The sequence below is a fragment of the Rhincodon typus genome, chromosome 7 (genome assembly GCF_021869965.1).
Source record: "Rhincodon typus isolate 14 chromosome 7, sRhiTyp1.1, whole genome shotgun sequence".
Taxonomy (NCBI): domain Eukaryota; kingdom Metazoa; phylum Chordata; class Chondrichthyes; order Orectolobiformes; family Rhincodontidae; genus Rhincodon; species Rhincodon typus.
In genome coordinates, this window is record NC_063338.1 from 4633311 (window position 1) to 4649736 (window position 16426).

Here is a 16426-nt window from a genome sequence, read left to right on the forward strand (position 1 = left end):
CCATCCCCGCCTCTTCGACCTGTTTGTTTCCTCTCCACCTATCCTCTCCTCTATCCCTCTTCTATCCGCCTCCCACTCTCTCCCTATTTATTTCAAAACCCCCTTCCCCTCCCCCTTTTCTGATGAAGGGTCTAGGCCCGAAACGTCAGCCTCTCTGCTCCTATGATGCTGCTTGGCCTGCTGTGTTCATCCAGCCCTGCACCTTGTTGTCTCTAAATGCGTAGACATGGGTTATCTGCTTTGGGTGCATTTACAAAAACAAATCCTTCCACTCCGCCTCTGATGTCCATTTCAATTTAGTGTTTTGTTTCTAAACTTTTTTGTTCCCATATCCAGAGATGGTAACTAGCCTACGGTATGTTTGACCGGTGAGTGGGAGAGAGAAGAGTGTCTCCTTGCGGTGATGGAGTACCGGTCGATGCCGATCGTTGCCTGTTTTAACGTGCTGCTACTTTCCTCTGTGTCTCCCACAGGCCTGACCTGCTGAAGTCGGAGGGCATTGTGCCCAGCGCGGAGGTTGTCGGCCCGTCGCACTCGCCCGTCTCGGGCAGCCCCAAGATGTCCACGCCGCCGGGGAAGGCGAGGTACCGCGCCAAACCCAGGCACCGGCGCGGCAACAGCAAAGGCAGCCACCACGAGTTCGCGGGGGGGATCACGCGGGGGACCGCGACGGCTCTGGCTCTGGCTCCGGCCCCGGCCCCGGCCCCGGCCCCGGAGGAGTGCGCCCTGCAGAGGCTGGGCGACGCTGCCAACTGCGCCCACAACCTCAAGTACTTCGGCCCGGCGGCGGCGCTGAGAAGCCCTCACACCGACTGCCAGCCCTGCAAGGTGGCCGGCTCCAGCCCCGACCTCATCCCCACCACTCTGGCCACGAGTTGCCGGAGGGGCTCGGGCGGCATCCCCGGCCAGGGTGCCGCCTGCCAGGCCTGCCGGGGGCCTAAGGCCGAGACAAGAGCGCGGAGAGCGGCCGGCAGGTGCGAGGTGGGCCCGGCGGGCGGCCCGGGCCTCCCTCCGTCGTTGGCCCAGCCTGCCGAGGCCCAGCAAGTGAGCGGCAGACTTCAGGAGAGCGGCGGGCCCACGGAGGAGAAGCACGGCTGCAAAACAGGGTCTTCCTTGGGTACCCCTCAGCAACTCACCCCACCCACACTACCTCGCAAGATGGGAGCCCTCAGAAAGGAGGTAAGTCGGCAGCCAGTCCAACTTGCTTTGTTTTTATTTTAACGAGTAATGGCCACCAGTTTTTTTAAAAAAACACCAGATTGAGTATTTACAAACAAATGGGTAATGCAAACCATCAAAGGTGAAGGGTGGGGGATTAGGGAAAGCCGGAAGGTATTAAATCAAATGCATTTAGAGGAGAAAATAAAGCACCGTATTCCCCCTGGTGCCCACCTCTTAAGACATGGAGAGCATTAATGCACATCATGTGCTCCTTCTCCAGGAATGCCTGGGCATGAGCGGAAAAGGAGTAGGCTTTGTCATATAAGTATCAGGGCAATTCCCCTCCAGCACCTCCTGGGAAGGAGGGATGGGGTGTGGGTCACTATTGGGTTGGTGTTGTATATCATGCATCCTCAACAACATTTGTCCAAGATAAGAGAACTTACTGTTTCCACGTGCACCAGGATGCACACCCCAGGTGAAGGAGTTAACCTGCCATTACCTGTCCTTTTTAGAAGATATAAGACAGTAAAACAAGCAATTCTAGGAACTGAAGATACTGACCATACTACAGCTCCTGTTTGACATGCACACGATGTGACAAACAACACGTCTGATTGCAGCAATGTGGATACAACCCTGAGATGGAGATAAGTGGATGCAAGTAGGGAGTTATTGTGCTTGGTCAGTGGGAAGGGTGGAGCTGATAGGTGAGTAAGATGATGAAGTTGGGGGAGGAGAGATTTTGAAGCTGGTGAAGTCAGTGTTCAGGCCATTGGGCTCTAAGCTCCCAAGGTGAAATATGAGGTGGTGTTCTTCCAGTTTATGTTTGGCCTCACTCTGACAGTGGAGGAGGCCAAGGATAGACATGTCACCAGGGGAGTTAAAGTGGATGGCAACCGGTAGGTCGAGCTAGTTGGTGCGTGCAGAGTGCAGATGCTCTGCAGACCGGTTCCTGAGTCTGTGTTTGGTCTCCCCGATATAGAGGAGACCACCTAGGGAGCAATGGATACAGTAGATGAGGTTAGATGAAGTGCAGGTAAATCTCTGCTGAATTTGGAAGGATTGTTTGGTGCCTTGGATGGAAGTGAGAGGGGAGATGTAGGGGCGGGTGTAGCACCTCCTGTGGTTCAGGAAAAGGTACCGGGGTTGGTGGGGAGTGTGGAGCTGACAAGGGAGTCGCCGCGTGAACAGTCTGTGCGGAAAGTGGACAGGGTGGGGAGGGAATTATCTTTTCAATGGTGGGGTCTGATTGTAGGTGGTAGAAATGTCAGAGGGTGATGAGGTTGGTGGGGTGGTATGAGGACTAAGGGGACTCTATCCTTGTTGGGGGGGTAGAGGGTCTGAGGGCAGAAGCGTGGGAAATGAGGACATCCCTTAATAGCAGAAGGGAAAACTAAGGTCTATGAAATAGGAGGACATCTGGGAAGTCCTAGAGTAGAATGCCTCGTCCCAGGGGCAGATGTGGCGGAAGAATTGAGAGTATGGGATAGAATTCTTGCAGGAGGGTGGTGTAGTCAAGGTAATTGTGGGAGTCAGTGGATTTGAAATGGATGTCGGTGGTGCTTCGGTTACCGGAGATGGAGACAGAGAGCTCCAGGAAGGGGAGGGAGGTGTCAGAAATGTTCCAGATGAATTTGAGGGCGTGGTGGAAGGTGTTAGTGAAGTCGATGAACTGTTCGAGCTCCTCGCGGGAGCATGAGGCAGAGAAAGGTGGGGGATAGTACCAGTGTAGTTGTCGAAGAGGGACTGTTCCACCAATCCTACAAAGAAGCAGGCATACCTCAGGGTGGGGGGGAATGCAGGTGCCCATATCCACCACTTTTTGTTTGTAGGAAGTGGGAGGAGTCAAGGAAAAGTAGTTGAGGGTGAGGACCAGTTTCGTCAAGTGAATAAGTATGTCAGTGAAGGGGGACTGGGTGGGCCTACAAGAGAGGAATACGCGGAGGGCTTTTAGGCCATCGTTGTGTAGGGCACCAGGGAATTGAAAGTTTCGGAAAAATTGGAGGGTGTGGCTTGTGTCCCGAACTTAGGTGGGGAGTTCCTGGACCAAAGGGGAAAGAACTGAGTCGAGGTAGGAGATGAGCTTGGTGGGGTAGGAGCAGGCAGAGACATTTTGTTGACTGGAGTAGTCGGGTTTATCGATCTTGGATAGGAGATAGAAACGGGTGCCTTGGGTATCCAGGGCGTCAATTTCATGGTTTGCAGGTGATGTGAAAGTTGGAAATGCAGTTCATGTTGAGGAGGACAGTCTCAGGCTGCAGAGAATGTTTTATTTTTGCATCTGGTCAGGGACGTGACAGGCAGAGAGGTGTAAACGGATTCGTTTTAGAAGCATAAGAAGCAGCAATTTGGAAGTGAGCGGAAAGACTGTTGAAAGGTACAGAATCCTTAGAGCACAAAAAATAGCAAGTATTGCTGAAACTTCAGAAACCATTGATTAGGGAGTAAATACTCCTAACTGGAGTATTCTGAGCACCATGCTTTGGGCCCTCCCCAAACCCTTGATGTTCCTCAGAGGTGATTGGCCAAAAAAGCAGCGGAGATGAGGGAGTTCAGTGAATATGGAGAGACTGGGCATGTTCTCACTGGAACAGTGCAGGTTAATAGAGATGCTTACATTCACAACAACAGAGTAAATCGGGAAAAAATGTTCCCCTGTGGCAAGAAGCTAAATAGCTGGAGCACACATATTGAAGGGAAGGAGCTAAAAAACCAGAGGCAGATGAGAAGATTTTATCATCTCTAACTTTTCTTGAAATCGTGCAGGAAGCAGACTTTATGATTTTCAAACCACATGAATATTATTTGAAGTGGAAGTATTTTTGAGATAATGGAGAGAGCAGATAAGAGGGACCAGTGGTACTGCTCTTTCCAAGGACCAGCATGAGAACACAGCAGGCTGAAAGGCCTCCTACTGTGCTGCAGCATTCTGAATTTTGTACGGTTTGTGAATTCTCACTTAGGAGTATGTCTTATTGATTTTTTTTGTTTGAGTTCGCCAGTTTATTCCAACATGTCGGTATTGCAATATTCAAAAGTGCTGTCCGTGAACTGTAGGACATTCAAAAACATATTGCAGCAGTGATCTGAAGAAAAGGTCCTGAGTTACCAGGGTCCTACCATGTAGTGGCCGATCGAAGAACCTCAGGCTGGGAGGAACTGCTCTATCAGTCAGTTTGACAATGGCTGTGTCCTCTGTTCATCACCATTGATACTCTGAACTGGTTTCTGTTTGAAAGCTACAACTGAAACTTATTGCAACAAAGGTTTACCAGACAGATTTGTTTTTTTAACTCACTTGTAGGAGGTGGGCATCCCTGACTGGCCAGCACTTTTTGTCTGTCCTTAGTTGCCCTTGAGAAGGTGGTAGGGAGCTGCCGCCTTGAACTGCTGTAGTCCCTGTGCTGTAGGTTGACTCTCCATGCCCTTTGGGAGGAAATTCCTGGCAATTGACCCAGTGACTGTTTAGGAACAGTAATATATTTCAAGTCAGAGTGGTGAGTCGCTTGGAGGGAAGCTTGCAGGTGGTGGTGTTCCCATGTGTCTGCTGCTATGGAGTCATAAAGTCATACAGCGCAGAAACAGACACTTAGGTCCAACTCGTCCATGCCGACCTAATATCTTAAATTGATCTGGTCCCATTTGCCAGCATTTGGCCAATATCCCTCTAAACCCTTCCTATTCATGTACCCATCCAGATGCCTTTTAAATGTTGTAATTGTACCGGCCTCCTCAACTACTTCTGGCAGCTTGTTCTGTACATGCACAACACTCTGAAAAAGTTGCCCTTCAAGTCCCTTTTAAATCTTTCCCCTCATTTTAAATCTATGCCCTTTAGTTTTGGATTCCCCAACCCTGGGGGATAAAAAGACCATGGCTATTCACCCTATCCATGCCCCTCATGATTTTATAAGTCTCTATAAGCTCACCCCTCAGCCTCCAACAAGCCAGGAGAAAAAAGTCTCCGCCTTTTCAGCCTCTCCCTATAGCTCAAACCCTCCAATCCATCAATTTTGGCAACATCCTTATAAATCTATTCTGAACCCTTTCAAATTTCACAACATTTTCCTATAGTAGGGAGACCAGAATTGAATGTAGTATGCCAAAAGCAGTCTCACCAATGTCCTGCACAGCCACAACATGACATCCCAACTGCTATGCTCAGTGCACTGACCAGTGAAGGCAAGCATGCCTAGTGCCTTCTTCACCACTCTCTACCTATGACTTCACTTTCAAGGAACAATACACCTGCAGCCTTAGGTCCCTTGATTCGGCAACATTTAGCTCCTCACATTTATCTCGATTAAATTCCATCTGCCATTCCTCAGCCCATCGGCCCATCTGTCCCTCGAGTAGATTCCCATGCGTCACTCATTCTTGGGTATTTGTTATTCTCTATGTAAACCACACTGAGCCCCTTGACTATACTCCTATCTGTAACTCACTCCTGCCTTTGTCCTTCTAGATAGTAGTGGTCATGGGTTTGGAAGTAGTGTCTAAAGATCTTTGAATGTTTGCAGTGCATCTTGTAGATAGTACATACTGATGCTACTGAGCGTCAGTGGTGGAGGGATTGGATGCTTGTGAACGTGGTGCCAGTCAAGCGGGCTGCATTATTCTGGACAGTGTCATGCTTCTTGTGTTGGGACTGCATTCATCCAACTAGGGAGTATTTCATCACGTTCCTGACTTTGTGCCTTGTAGATGGTAGACAGGCTTTGGGGAGTCAGGAGGTGAGTACAGCCTGCAGTATTCTGAGCCTCTGACCTGTTCTTGTAAGCCCCAGGATGTTGATAGTGTTATCATCACTGAATTCCCCCACTATTAAATGTTAAGGGTCAGTGGTTAGGTTGTATCTTATTGGAGATGGTGCAGCAAATGTTACTTGCCACTTATCAGCCCAATCCTGGATATTATCCATATCTTGTTGAATTTGAACATGGACTGCTTCATTATTTGAGGAGCCATGAACGGTGCTGAGCCTTGCGCAGTCATCAGCGACTATCCCACTTCTGACCTTATGTTGGAGGAAAGGTCAATGCTGAAGATAGTTGAGCCTAGGACACTACCCTAACAAACTCCAGCACTGTGCTGGAGCTGAGATGGCTGACCTCCAACAACCACAGCCATCTCAATAAAAACCAAAAGAAAGTTGCTGGAAAAGCTCAGTAGGTCTGGCGGCATCTGTGAAGAAGGGGAAAAAAAAAAGGAAAAGTTAACATTTTAGGTCTAGTGACCCTTCCTCAGAACTGATGGTAACTAGGATGCAACTTGTATTTAGATAAGATCTTTAATGTAGAGGGATAGACAGTTACAGTGTTAGAACATGAGGGAGACAGGTAGATAGTATGGAGCAAAGGGAGAAAGAGTTAACTGCTGCAATGGCTAACATCAGCTAATTTAGAATTAAATGGAAACTTCCTGGAGTACGCCAGACCGACTAAAAACTTGCTCATGGAGGGATCTGCATGGAATGTTCTTGTTAAAAGTTCAATATGATTGGCTTAACAAAGTCAGGACTTTAAGCGATCATTGTTACCCATTAATGTGACATAACTCGTTCAGAAAGTAGTGAGTGATTTCTTGGGTGAAGATCCATCTCATGCTCTCTTTCCGCTTCTCCCCCCCCCCCGCCCATCTGACTCCTCTTACTTGCTCTCTGTTTCTCTGTGTGTCTCTCTTTCTCTCTCTCTCTTCCTGTGGCATCTGGTGTTACTGCTGACCAGTAGCTGTCTGTTGGGGCTGTAAACCTGGAGGTGGATAGTGAGGCTGAAAGGAGTTCTCCACAGTGAAAGTGAGTCGTGTTTGAACAGGAGGGGAAGGTGATTGTGCAGCAGCTCGGGCTGGGGAGGGGTCAGTATAAGAAGGATAGGCCCCAGCCTCTCTCTTATTGGATGAGAGAGAGTCTGGGACCAGAGGCGGCATCTCCGTGTAAAAGGGTCCCCTATTTAAGACAGATATGAGGAGGAATTTCTTCTGTCAGAAGATAATGAATCTGTGGAATTCTTTACCACAGAGGGATGTCAAGGCTGGGTCATTAAAAATCTATCGCAGCCTTGAATATATTTAATCAGTAAGAGAATTGAGTATATGGGGAAAAAGCAAGAAAGTGGAGTTGAGGGTGATCAGATCAGCCATGATCTCATTGAATGATCAAGCAGGCTTGATGGACTGAATGGCCTGCTTCTCTTATGGTCTCACAAGATCAAACACGTCCTGTCTGAATTGGATAGGAAACCAACACGAACTTGCAATTATGTTCCATACTTTGACATACAATGTATCCAGTCACAGCAGGGTCTGGGACAGGGGTGGGGGGATGTTCGGGGCCAATAATCGGGGTCTGGGGCATGAGGGGCAACCTGTGCTTGGGTCAGAGGGTAGTGCCCACTGTGCTCAGGTCAGGGGGTTGGGGCCACTGTGCCTGGGTTAGGGAGCAGAGTTTACTGTGTTGGGGTCGGGGGGGTCCAGGGCCATTGTGCTAGTGTCAGGGGCAGAGGTCATTGCTCAGGCCACTGTGTTCGAGACAGGGGGCCCAGGCCAGCTGTTGCACTGATGCCTATGGTTTCTGTTTCTGCAACTTCTCAGACTAACATTATCAAATAAAATCTGACCGAGTCCCTGAGAGGGAGGTTTCAGTTGTATTTCGTTTGAGTTTGGTTTAAGAAGCATTCTACAGTAGGGTAGAAGTGGGGACACTTGGGGAAAGAATTTCAGAGCTAAGGACCTAGGCAGTTGTTGGCTTGGTTGCTTAACTGTGGGACTATACAAGAGAGATGAATTGAAGAATGTGAACTCTAACTGAGACATTGACAGACAGGGGTTCTTAGGAATGTGCAGCACAGGAATGACAGATAAACAGGACTTCACACAAGCAGCAGAGTTCACTTTATGGAAAACTGGAGGTCAGCCAGTAATCCATCGGAACGGTCATATCTCAAGCCAGCAAAGGCACCGAAGTGGGATTAAGCAGCAGCTGACTAGAACTGGACAGACACAACGTAAAGTACCTGCCACACTGTCACTTAGTCATAACTTTACAACACTGCCTGTTCTAACTTGTGGGATCTGTTGTTATAATTACAAACTGGACTGAGGCTGTCCAAACTATGTCTCTGTTTGTGAAGTAACAGTTTTATATTATACAGGATAACAATTCTATTGCATATGGCTTAAAAAAAGACATCTTTTGTTGAAGTTTTCTGTCTTGCACTCATCAGGGTGGTTCATGAGACTACCAACGTAAGGGGAAAACCAACATTTATTCTGTATGAGATGGCAGCGATGGCTGGCAAGTGGACTGTGGTTGGTAGAAGCATTGCCATGAAGAATGAATCGGTTAACAGTGACAATAGACTGCCAAACTTTGTTTGCATTTTAAACCAGGCAGGTTGACTCTGACTGGTCAGGGCATTTTCCTGAGAAAATAACCAACCAATGGCTGTCACCTATTTTGTTGCGTTGAGACAGATGTAATGTGTGTACGTGTTCTTGCTGTCTACAAAAATCAGACTCCTTTGTCTTTATGTAACTTGCGGTACACAAATGCACCACACTGAGAGTTTGAGTGGCAATCCTAAATTGTTTGCCACTGTGAACTTTTGCACGCTTAAGATTATTTAGCAAATGTGGATGTCGGTTTGAGAGTCTTAGATGATGTAACCGAAGTAAGCTTGGTGTCTTCGATGTATGACACACAATTACATTATTTTCTGTTGACCACCAGAATGGAGACGACTCCTCTGAAGAAGAGGAGGGAGAAGTGGACAGTGAAGTTGAGTTTCCACGCAGGCAGAGGTAAGAGGTTTATTGCAGCCATTCTGCAAAATCCATTCCCCCCCCCCCCCACATCCTTCCAAGTGCTTGGTGCCAATGCAGACTGAGGCGTAAGTTTAAGTAATATGACTTGTGAATAACTCTAACCAACAAGTGAAGAATGTGGTGTAAGGGCTGGCTGAAGCCTGGCCTGACAGAGTTCTAGAGTACAAACATAGAATCGTGCAGCAAATAACAAGCCCATTTGGCTCATTGTATCTGTGCCAGCTCATTGAAAGAACTACTTAATTAGCCCAACTCCCTCAGCTCTTCCCTTTTGGGGAAACTTTCTTTTTTTAAATATAGTGTCAGTACCTGCCCTTCCTTCAGCGTCCTAACCTTGCGCAGTGAAGCAGCAGGTTTATGTTTCAGGTGCAAGTAGCAACACCCCAGCATTGATCTCTTTGAGGGTGTCTGCTCCTCAGTGTTATTCAGTTGCTCCAGGTGGATGAAGATAAATGTAAAAGAAAGCAGCTGAAGCAGGCACCACAGCCTCTCAATTCATTCACTAATATCAGGACTGATCTTCTACCTCCATTGCATCTTTCTGCACTCTTCCCCTTATCCTTTGCATTTCTCAGTCTCAAATCTCCCAAGTGAGTATCCACAGCACTTGTGTAGAGAATTCAACTTTGAGTGAAAATGTCACCTCATCTTTTGTCCTAAATTGCCAACTCCTTATTATGAGACTGTGATCCTTATTTCTGGACTCCCTAACTGCTAGAAACATCCCCCTAACATTTATCCTGTCAAACCCTTTTAGGCATTAATATGTTTCATTGAGATTACATTCCATTTGTTTACTAATTACTTGCTGTTACCTTCATGTGAATGCTGTATGATTCATGTGCAGCTGCACCCAGGTCCCTCTAAATGCAAACATTTACATCTCAACATTTTACAAATGTTTTACCTCAATTTTCCTTTCCATTATGGATAACTCTCAATTCTCCACAATTGTATTACATTCTTGCCTCCTGACTTTGTATAAATCCTTTCATGGCTTCTTAGTGTCCTCCTCATCACTTACTTTCCCACCTTTTTGATTTTTATTGTTAGAAAACTCCATGCAAGACTCAGTCCCCAATCATCCGAATCATTGACGTACATTGTAAGTAACTGAGACCCAAGCATTGATCCCTATGTCATCCCAATAGTTTTAGTCTGCCAACCTATTTTTTTCCTACTATCTTTTTCTGTCTAATTAACAAATTCTCAGTCATTGCTATTATCCCAAAGCCATACGTCCTAATATTATGTAATAACCCGTTGTCCCAATATACTGTATCCATTGGTTCTCCCTTCTCCCTTATAGTTCCACAGATTTGTTAACCTTGATTTCCTTTCATTTTGGTTCTACACAATTGCATTGTTGTTTTGTGAGTTTCCTGTTCTCACTTAAGTATTTTCCCTGCTACTGATATTAGCCTAACTGGCGGATACTTTCCTGTTTTATCAGCCAGGATCGAATGGCAGAGAAATGGGTTGAATGGCCTAATTCTGCTCCAAGTCTAATGGTCACATCTCTCCTGTTTCCTTTCTTGAACAGTGGAGTTGTTTATGCTACCTAAACTCAGTTTGTGATAATTCCAGATCCTAAAGAATTCTAGAAGATCAAACTAATGCATCCGCCAGCCCTTTTCAAACCCTAGGGTGTATATACCAAAATACAGGTGTTTGTTGGCTTTTAGTCCCACTTAATATCAATAGGACTAATTATATGCCTATGTTTTTCATTTTCAATAAAGCCTTGGTTTGCCGATACTTCTAGAATATTTTACGTGAAGCATTGTTTGCTGAGAAATTTAGGAAGTATGTGTTCAGTTACTCTGCTATCTTTTTTCCACCATTGTAAAATCTGTCTCTGACTCTAAGGAATTAATTTACTTTTGTTAAGTTTTGTTGTATCCTGGTGGAAGCTTATAATTAGTTTTACATCTACTGGTTTACTGTTTGTTTCTTCATTAATTTCTTGGTCATTCTTTGCTGATTTGGATATTCTATCAATGCTTATAAACAAAAACAGAAATTGCTGGAAAAGCTCTGCAGGTCTGGCAGCATCTGTTAAGAGAAATCAGAGTTAACGTTTTGGGCCTGGTGACCCTTCCTCAGAACTGAAGAATTAATCAATTCTTATACTTACTACCTTTTCTTGGCATCATTATAACCATCTTCCTTCAATCTACCTTCAGTGTGTTAGCCATGGTTCAGACCATGTTTTCTGCTGTGATTTAATTTTTTAAAGAAATGTATAATCGCTGCAAATTATGAATTAAATCTTATAAGCATTTACTATTGCTAATTATATCTCTTAAACTAGTTTCCTAATCTCTTTTTATTTTTTTTTAGACAAATTGTACCTCTTAGCTTTGTACTGTACAGATTTAAGGCTCCAATTTCAGACTTGACTAAATCATTCTAATGTTCAGTGTAGAATTCTATTTTGTTATGATCACTCTCTTCCCTGGAGGCTCCTTTGCTGTGGGTGTTTTAATTTATATTCACATTGCTGTCTAAAATAGGTTTTTTTTTCCGGTTAGTTCCTCAGTGTACTCATCCAGAAAACAATCTTGAATACATTTCATGAATGAATTCAGCCTCCACACCATTGCTGAAAATTTGGTTACACAGTCAAATGAAGATTAAAGTTCCATTATTTGTGTCCGCAGCTGCTTTCTCTAATTATTCTTTCTTTTCTACTTTTTCCTGATGTTCTTAGTCACTAAGTGCAAAATCTTCGTTGAGCTCTGTCCCTTCCTGATCTACTTTGTTTATTTTTAGCCATATGGCTGCCCTACTGTGCAGTCTTCACGTTTCATTTGCTGATTTTCAATTTCTGAATGCTCACAACCTCTGCATTGCTTGAAAGCTCTGGTTGTCATCCTAGTCGTTTCTTTCATTGGGGAAATGATCCCAGCACAGTTTATCTGAGCCTATCTCAGTGTAGCATCTCCTCTTTTCCCAATGCTGGGTGTCTTGAAGTGAATCCATCTCTGCCTCTCATGCCACTCTTTCAGCTACTCATTTACTGTGGGCCTCTGTTGCTTGTGTACTGCCTGGGAGGCCTGCAGGCTGAAGACCCTCTGCCATCCTATGGGTCTTTGTATTTTTAATGTCTATCCTCACTTGTTTCCATGTGACAGAATTCCTTCTCTTTCCTCAAGCTCCCACCTCACAGACCCCATCTCTTGCATTGCTGTGGAAACCAGTGATTCCCATTCTGCCTTGCCTACAAGGACAATGAGAAAGGTCTACATCATATTCAAAAGGATCTGATGTCCTCGTTTAACAAGTCTGCCACTTCCTTGATGCCCATGCTCCCCATCCACTTACTTTCTTTTAAAATATCTCTAAAAGCTTTTGCAGTTCAGTTTTCATACTGGCCTTGCAGGTTTTATCATGTTCCTTTCAGTACCTTTTTTCCATGTTCTTTGTACCCGTTTTGTTATTACTTGTTGCACCCTCCCTACCAAGTCTGTTAGATCTCCACTTTGGGGCTAACTTCAATTCTTAACCTGTTCCCAAGTACAAAGGATTATTCATCAGAGAATCCTGCTGCCCTCCTGGGTTCAAAGTTCACAAAGTCCCCACTGAGGTTTGAGCAGGTTCAGGTTTTCTTTCCCGCTATATGCCTGGTGCTGTCTGGGGCTCAATGCTGAACTCCCTTGCCTCGGGGAGAACAAAAAGCCAAACTGTTGTTACAGGCCACCCGAGGAGTGCTGGCCTTTGAGCGCAGCTACTCCGGGCAAGCCCAAGATTCAATCCCTGCGGATTTGGGTGGCATGGTGGCTCAGTGGTTAGCACTGCTGACTCTCAGCACCAGCAACCAGTTTGATTCCAGCCTTGGATGACCATCTGTGTGGAGTTTGCACATTCTCCTCGTGTCTGTGTGGGTTTCCGCCAGGTGCTCCGGTTTCCTTTCACAGGTTAGGTGGATTGGCTGTGCTAAATTGCCCTGTAGTGTTCGGGAATGTGCAGACTAGGTGGATTAGCCATGGTAATTATGAGGTTATGGGATAGGGTAGGAGGAGGGGTGGGTCTTGGTGAGATGCTCTTCAGAGGGCCAATGCAGACTTGATGGGCCAAATGAGCCCTTTCCGCGCTGCAGGGATTCTATGATTATAGGTTTGCCAACACGAATGTGCGGTCATCATTCAGTGAGGCCTCAAGGTCCTTTACCTAATCTTCTCTCTGAAGAGTCCCAGACATGGCCTAGCTGGAGTGCAACTCTACCTGTGTCCACCAGAGGTCTGTCTGTGTAGCCGGTCATTATTTGAAGCCCTTTCAATTATAGTGGACTTCACAGCCAAGGCCTTTTCTCTCCTTTTGTAGCAGGAGTCACTGTTTGCGTGATCAAGGCCAGGAATTCTGTTTGTGGCCAACACTCCTATTCTAAAAGCTGCCTGGGCTCAGAATCTGTGGAAGCAACCAGATTCTGATCGAATTAAACTTTCAACCTATGTAATTCTGCAATCATTCTCCGTTTAAGCAATACTTTGCTTTCTTTATTCTTCCTGCCAAGTGAACAGATCACATTTTCCCATCTACCAGATTTGCTCAGCCACTCAACCTCTGTATCCACCTACAACTTCTTCATATACTTTTTCAACCTATCAGCCATGATCTTATTGAATGTCGAAGCAGGCTTAAGGAGCCAAATGGCCTACTTCCCCCTCCTATTTTCTTTGGCTTTGTATAGCAGATGGAATCCACCCATGTTGGATTCAAGAAAGACATATAATTTCTGGGTTGAAGTTTTACTAAATGGTGGGAGACTGGTAGCTGTGAAAGAGCAAGTATTGTCCGCGCAGATAAATCACTGAAAACAATTTGACAGTCACAGACATCGATGCAAATGCTAAAGGGAAGTTTCTCTCATCTCAGAGCAGTCGGAATACGTAGGGTTGGAGATTATCCTTCAGTAAAGTGGAGTTATATTCAGGTTACTCCTGGATCACTATCTTCAGCTCTATAGAAGGACATATTGGCCTCTGAGAAGTGACATGCACAGTGATACTGGGTGTTTTGAGGATTCAACTATCAGTCCAGGTTCCATATCCCCTTCAATAGATAGTTATGTGGGGTCGTGGAGGTGGGTGGTGGTGAGGTAATTGAGGTGATTAATTAATACATTCAGCATGTCAAATATAGAGAAACCACTTCGTCTGGTTGGGAATGTTGATAAATTAGACCAGCAGTTCGAGTGAAAACAAAGTACTTGATCAAAGGGTATTGATAATCTGGAATTCTGAAATTATTGGAACTCATTTTTATTTTGGCCTCACATAGCTGCAGACACAGGAGATTTTGCCCAGTCTGTTGGAGAGCTTAGAGGTTTCTCACTGTTATACTGCACTTTTCTGCTTGTTCCTTTGCAGGGTTGTGTGGATTTGTTTTGTTGGGTTCTTGAAGCTGTGTTGCCCTCTTTACACTGCAGGCCACACCGTTGTATGAGCAGCTGCCAGTCCTATTCCACCTTCAGCTCAGAGAACTTCTCTGTATCAGATGGGGAGGAAGGAAACACCAGTGACCACTCTCACAGCGGTACTCCAGATGGACTCAGCAACAACAATGAGGACCGTCTGGAGGACAAACTGGATGATATGCTGTCACAAACTCCGGAAATTCCCATCGAGATATCCATGCAGTCGGACGGGCTGTCTGACAAAGAGTCCGCTGTCCGCAGGGTGAAAACTCAGATATCACTGGGGAAACTGTGTGCGGAGGAGCATTGCTATGAGGTAAGATTCTCATTGCTAGTTGCATAGCTCGCTGTTGACAGAGTTCAATCCAGACAGTGACATGAGCAAGTTCTAGGTGTGTAGAAACACAACTCCTTAAAGGTGGCAGGAAACATCATAACATGTAGGAGCAAAGTAGGCTATTCAACCCATTGAGTTCGATCTGCTATTCAATCAGATCATGTCTGATCTGATAATCTTCATCTCCACTTTGCCTTTCATGTTGTTTTTAAAAAAAAGTATACACAGGCTCCTAGGCTTTATAAATAGAGGCATTTGGTAACAAATACAGAAAGTTATACTAAATCTTTACTGCTTACACCCTAGCTGGATTAATGCATTCAAGTCTGGACATCATATTTCAGGAGGCAGTGGTGTAATGGTAATGTCATTGAACTAGTAATCCAGAATCCCAGCCACGAATGTTCTAGGTGCATGAATTGAATCCCACCATGGCAAAAAGTAAAATTTGAATTCAATAAAAGTCTGGAATTAAAGGCTCGCCCAATGATGAGCATGTAACAATTTGTTGTAAAAACCCATCTGGGTCACTAATGTCCCTTAGGGAAGGAAACTGCCATCCTTACCTGGTCTGGCCTACATGCAACTCCAGACTCTCTTCAATGTGGTTGACTCTTAACTGCCCTCTGGGCAATTGGGATGAGTAATAAATACTGGCCTAGCCAGTGACACCTGTGTCTTGCAAATGAATAAAAAGAAAAGGAAGGCTACCAAAGCTTTGAAGGTGCAGAAGGGATTTACTAGAATGATACCAGGAATGAGGCAGTTAAATGGGACAAACATAATACTAGAGAAACTTAGCAGGTCTGGCACTAAATGTGGAGACAGAAACAGTTAACATTTCAAGTCCAGGATGACATGTTCAGGCAGCATGGTGGCTCCTTGGTTATTGCTGTTGCCTCTCAGCGCCGGAGACCTAGATTCGATTCCAGCCTTAGGTGACTGTGTGGACTTTGCACATTCTCCCCGTGTCTGTGTGGATTTCCACTAGCTACTCCAGTTTCCTCCGACAGCCCAAAGAGGTGTAGGTTCGGTGGTTTGGCCATGCAAAATTACCCCGCTCAGGATTGTGCAGACTTAAATGGGTTAGCTATGGTAAATGTGGGGTTATAGGGATAGGGTGGAGATTGGGGAGGTCTTTGGAGGGTCAGTGCAGACTCAATAGGCCAATGGCCTCTCTTCAGAACTCTGAACCTAGTATTCCCAGTGGCTGTTTCAGATTTCCAGCATCTGCCTTTATTAAAGAATCTGGTGGTGTTTCCTTCAAATCAGGAACGTTAAAGCGAGATTTAGTAGTCTTCAAAGTGATGAGTTTGATAGAATAAATAAAGGGAATCTGTTTCCAGTGACAGGAGAGTCTGTAACCAGAGGAAACAGATAATTGGTTAAAGAACAAGATATGAGACTATTTTATGCATTAAGTTGCTACAATTTGGAATGTTCTGTATGATCCCAAGTAACTTTGGGAAAGGAATTGGATAAATAGTTGAAGTGTACAAATATCCAAGAAAATGGGACTAATTGGTAGCTCCTTTTAAAGTGCCAGCACAAACATGACCCAATGTTCTCCTAGCTATGCTGAATCTAACAGGTACAAAACAGGCTTCATACTGCAAAGTTTGGCGTTGAATAGGGGAACATTCAGTGGGGAGAATTGCCTGCCACTAACAAATGCTGCAGTTAAA

At 45.3% G+C, this 16426-nt stretch overlaps 2 protein-coding genes across 7 annotated transcripts in view; one reads left to right on the forward strand and one right to left on the reverse strand.

Moving 5' to 3' along the window:
* Nucleotides 1-16426, forward strand: part of si:ch211-45c16.2 (mitogen-activated protein kinase kinase kinase 13) — a 72256-nt gene that overhangs the window by 48714 nt on the left and 7116 nt on the right. The window contains exons 10-12 of the mRNA XM_048598565.1: nt 474-1179; nt 8891-8961; nt 14417-14720. Coding sequence (XP_048454522.1) covers nt 474-1179; nt 8891-8961; nt 14417-14720 — 1081 coding nt within the window. The remainder of the gene's footprint in view (nt 1-473; nt 1180-8890; nt 8962-14416; nt 14721-16426) is intronic.
* The window catches only part of LOC109924607 (transmembrane protein 41A), a 30822-nt gene continuing 29854 nt past the window's right edge, over nt 15459-16426 (reverse strand). For all 6 annotated transcript variants that reach the window (XR_007262410.1, XR_007262407.1, XR_007262408.1 and 3 more), the window contains one exon: nt 15459-16099. The gene's annotated coding sequence lies outside the window, so the exon portion shown is untranslated. The remainder of the gene's footprint in view (nt 16100-16426) is intronic.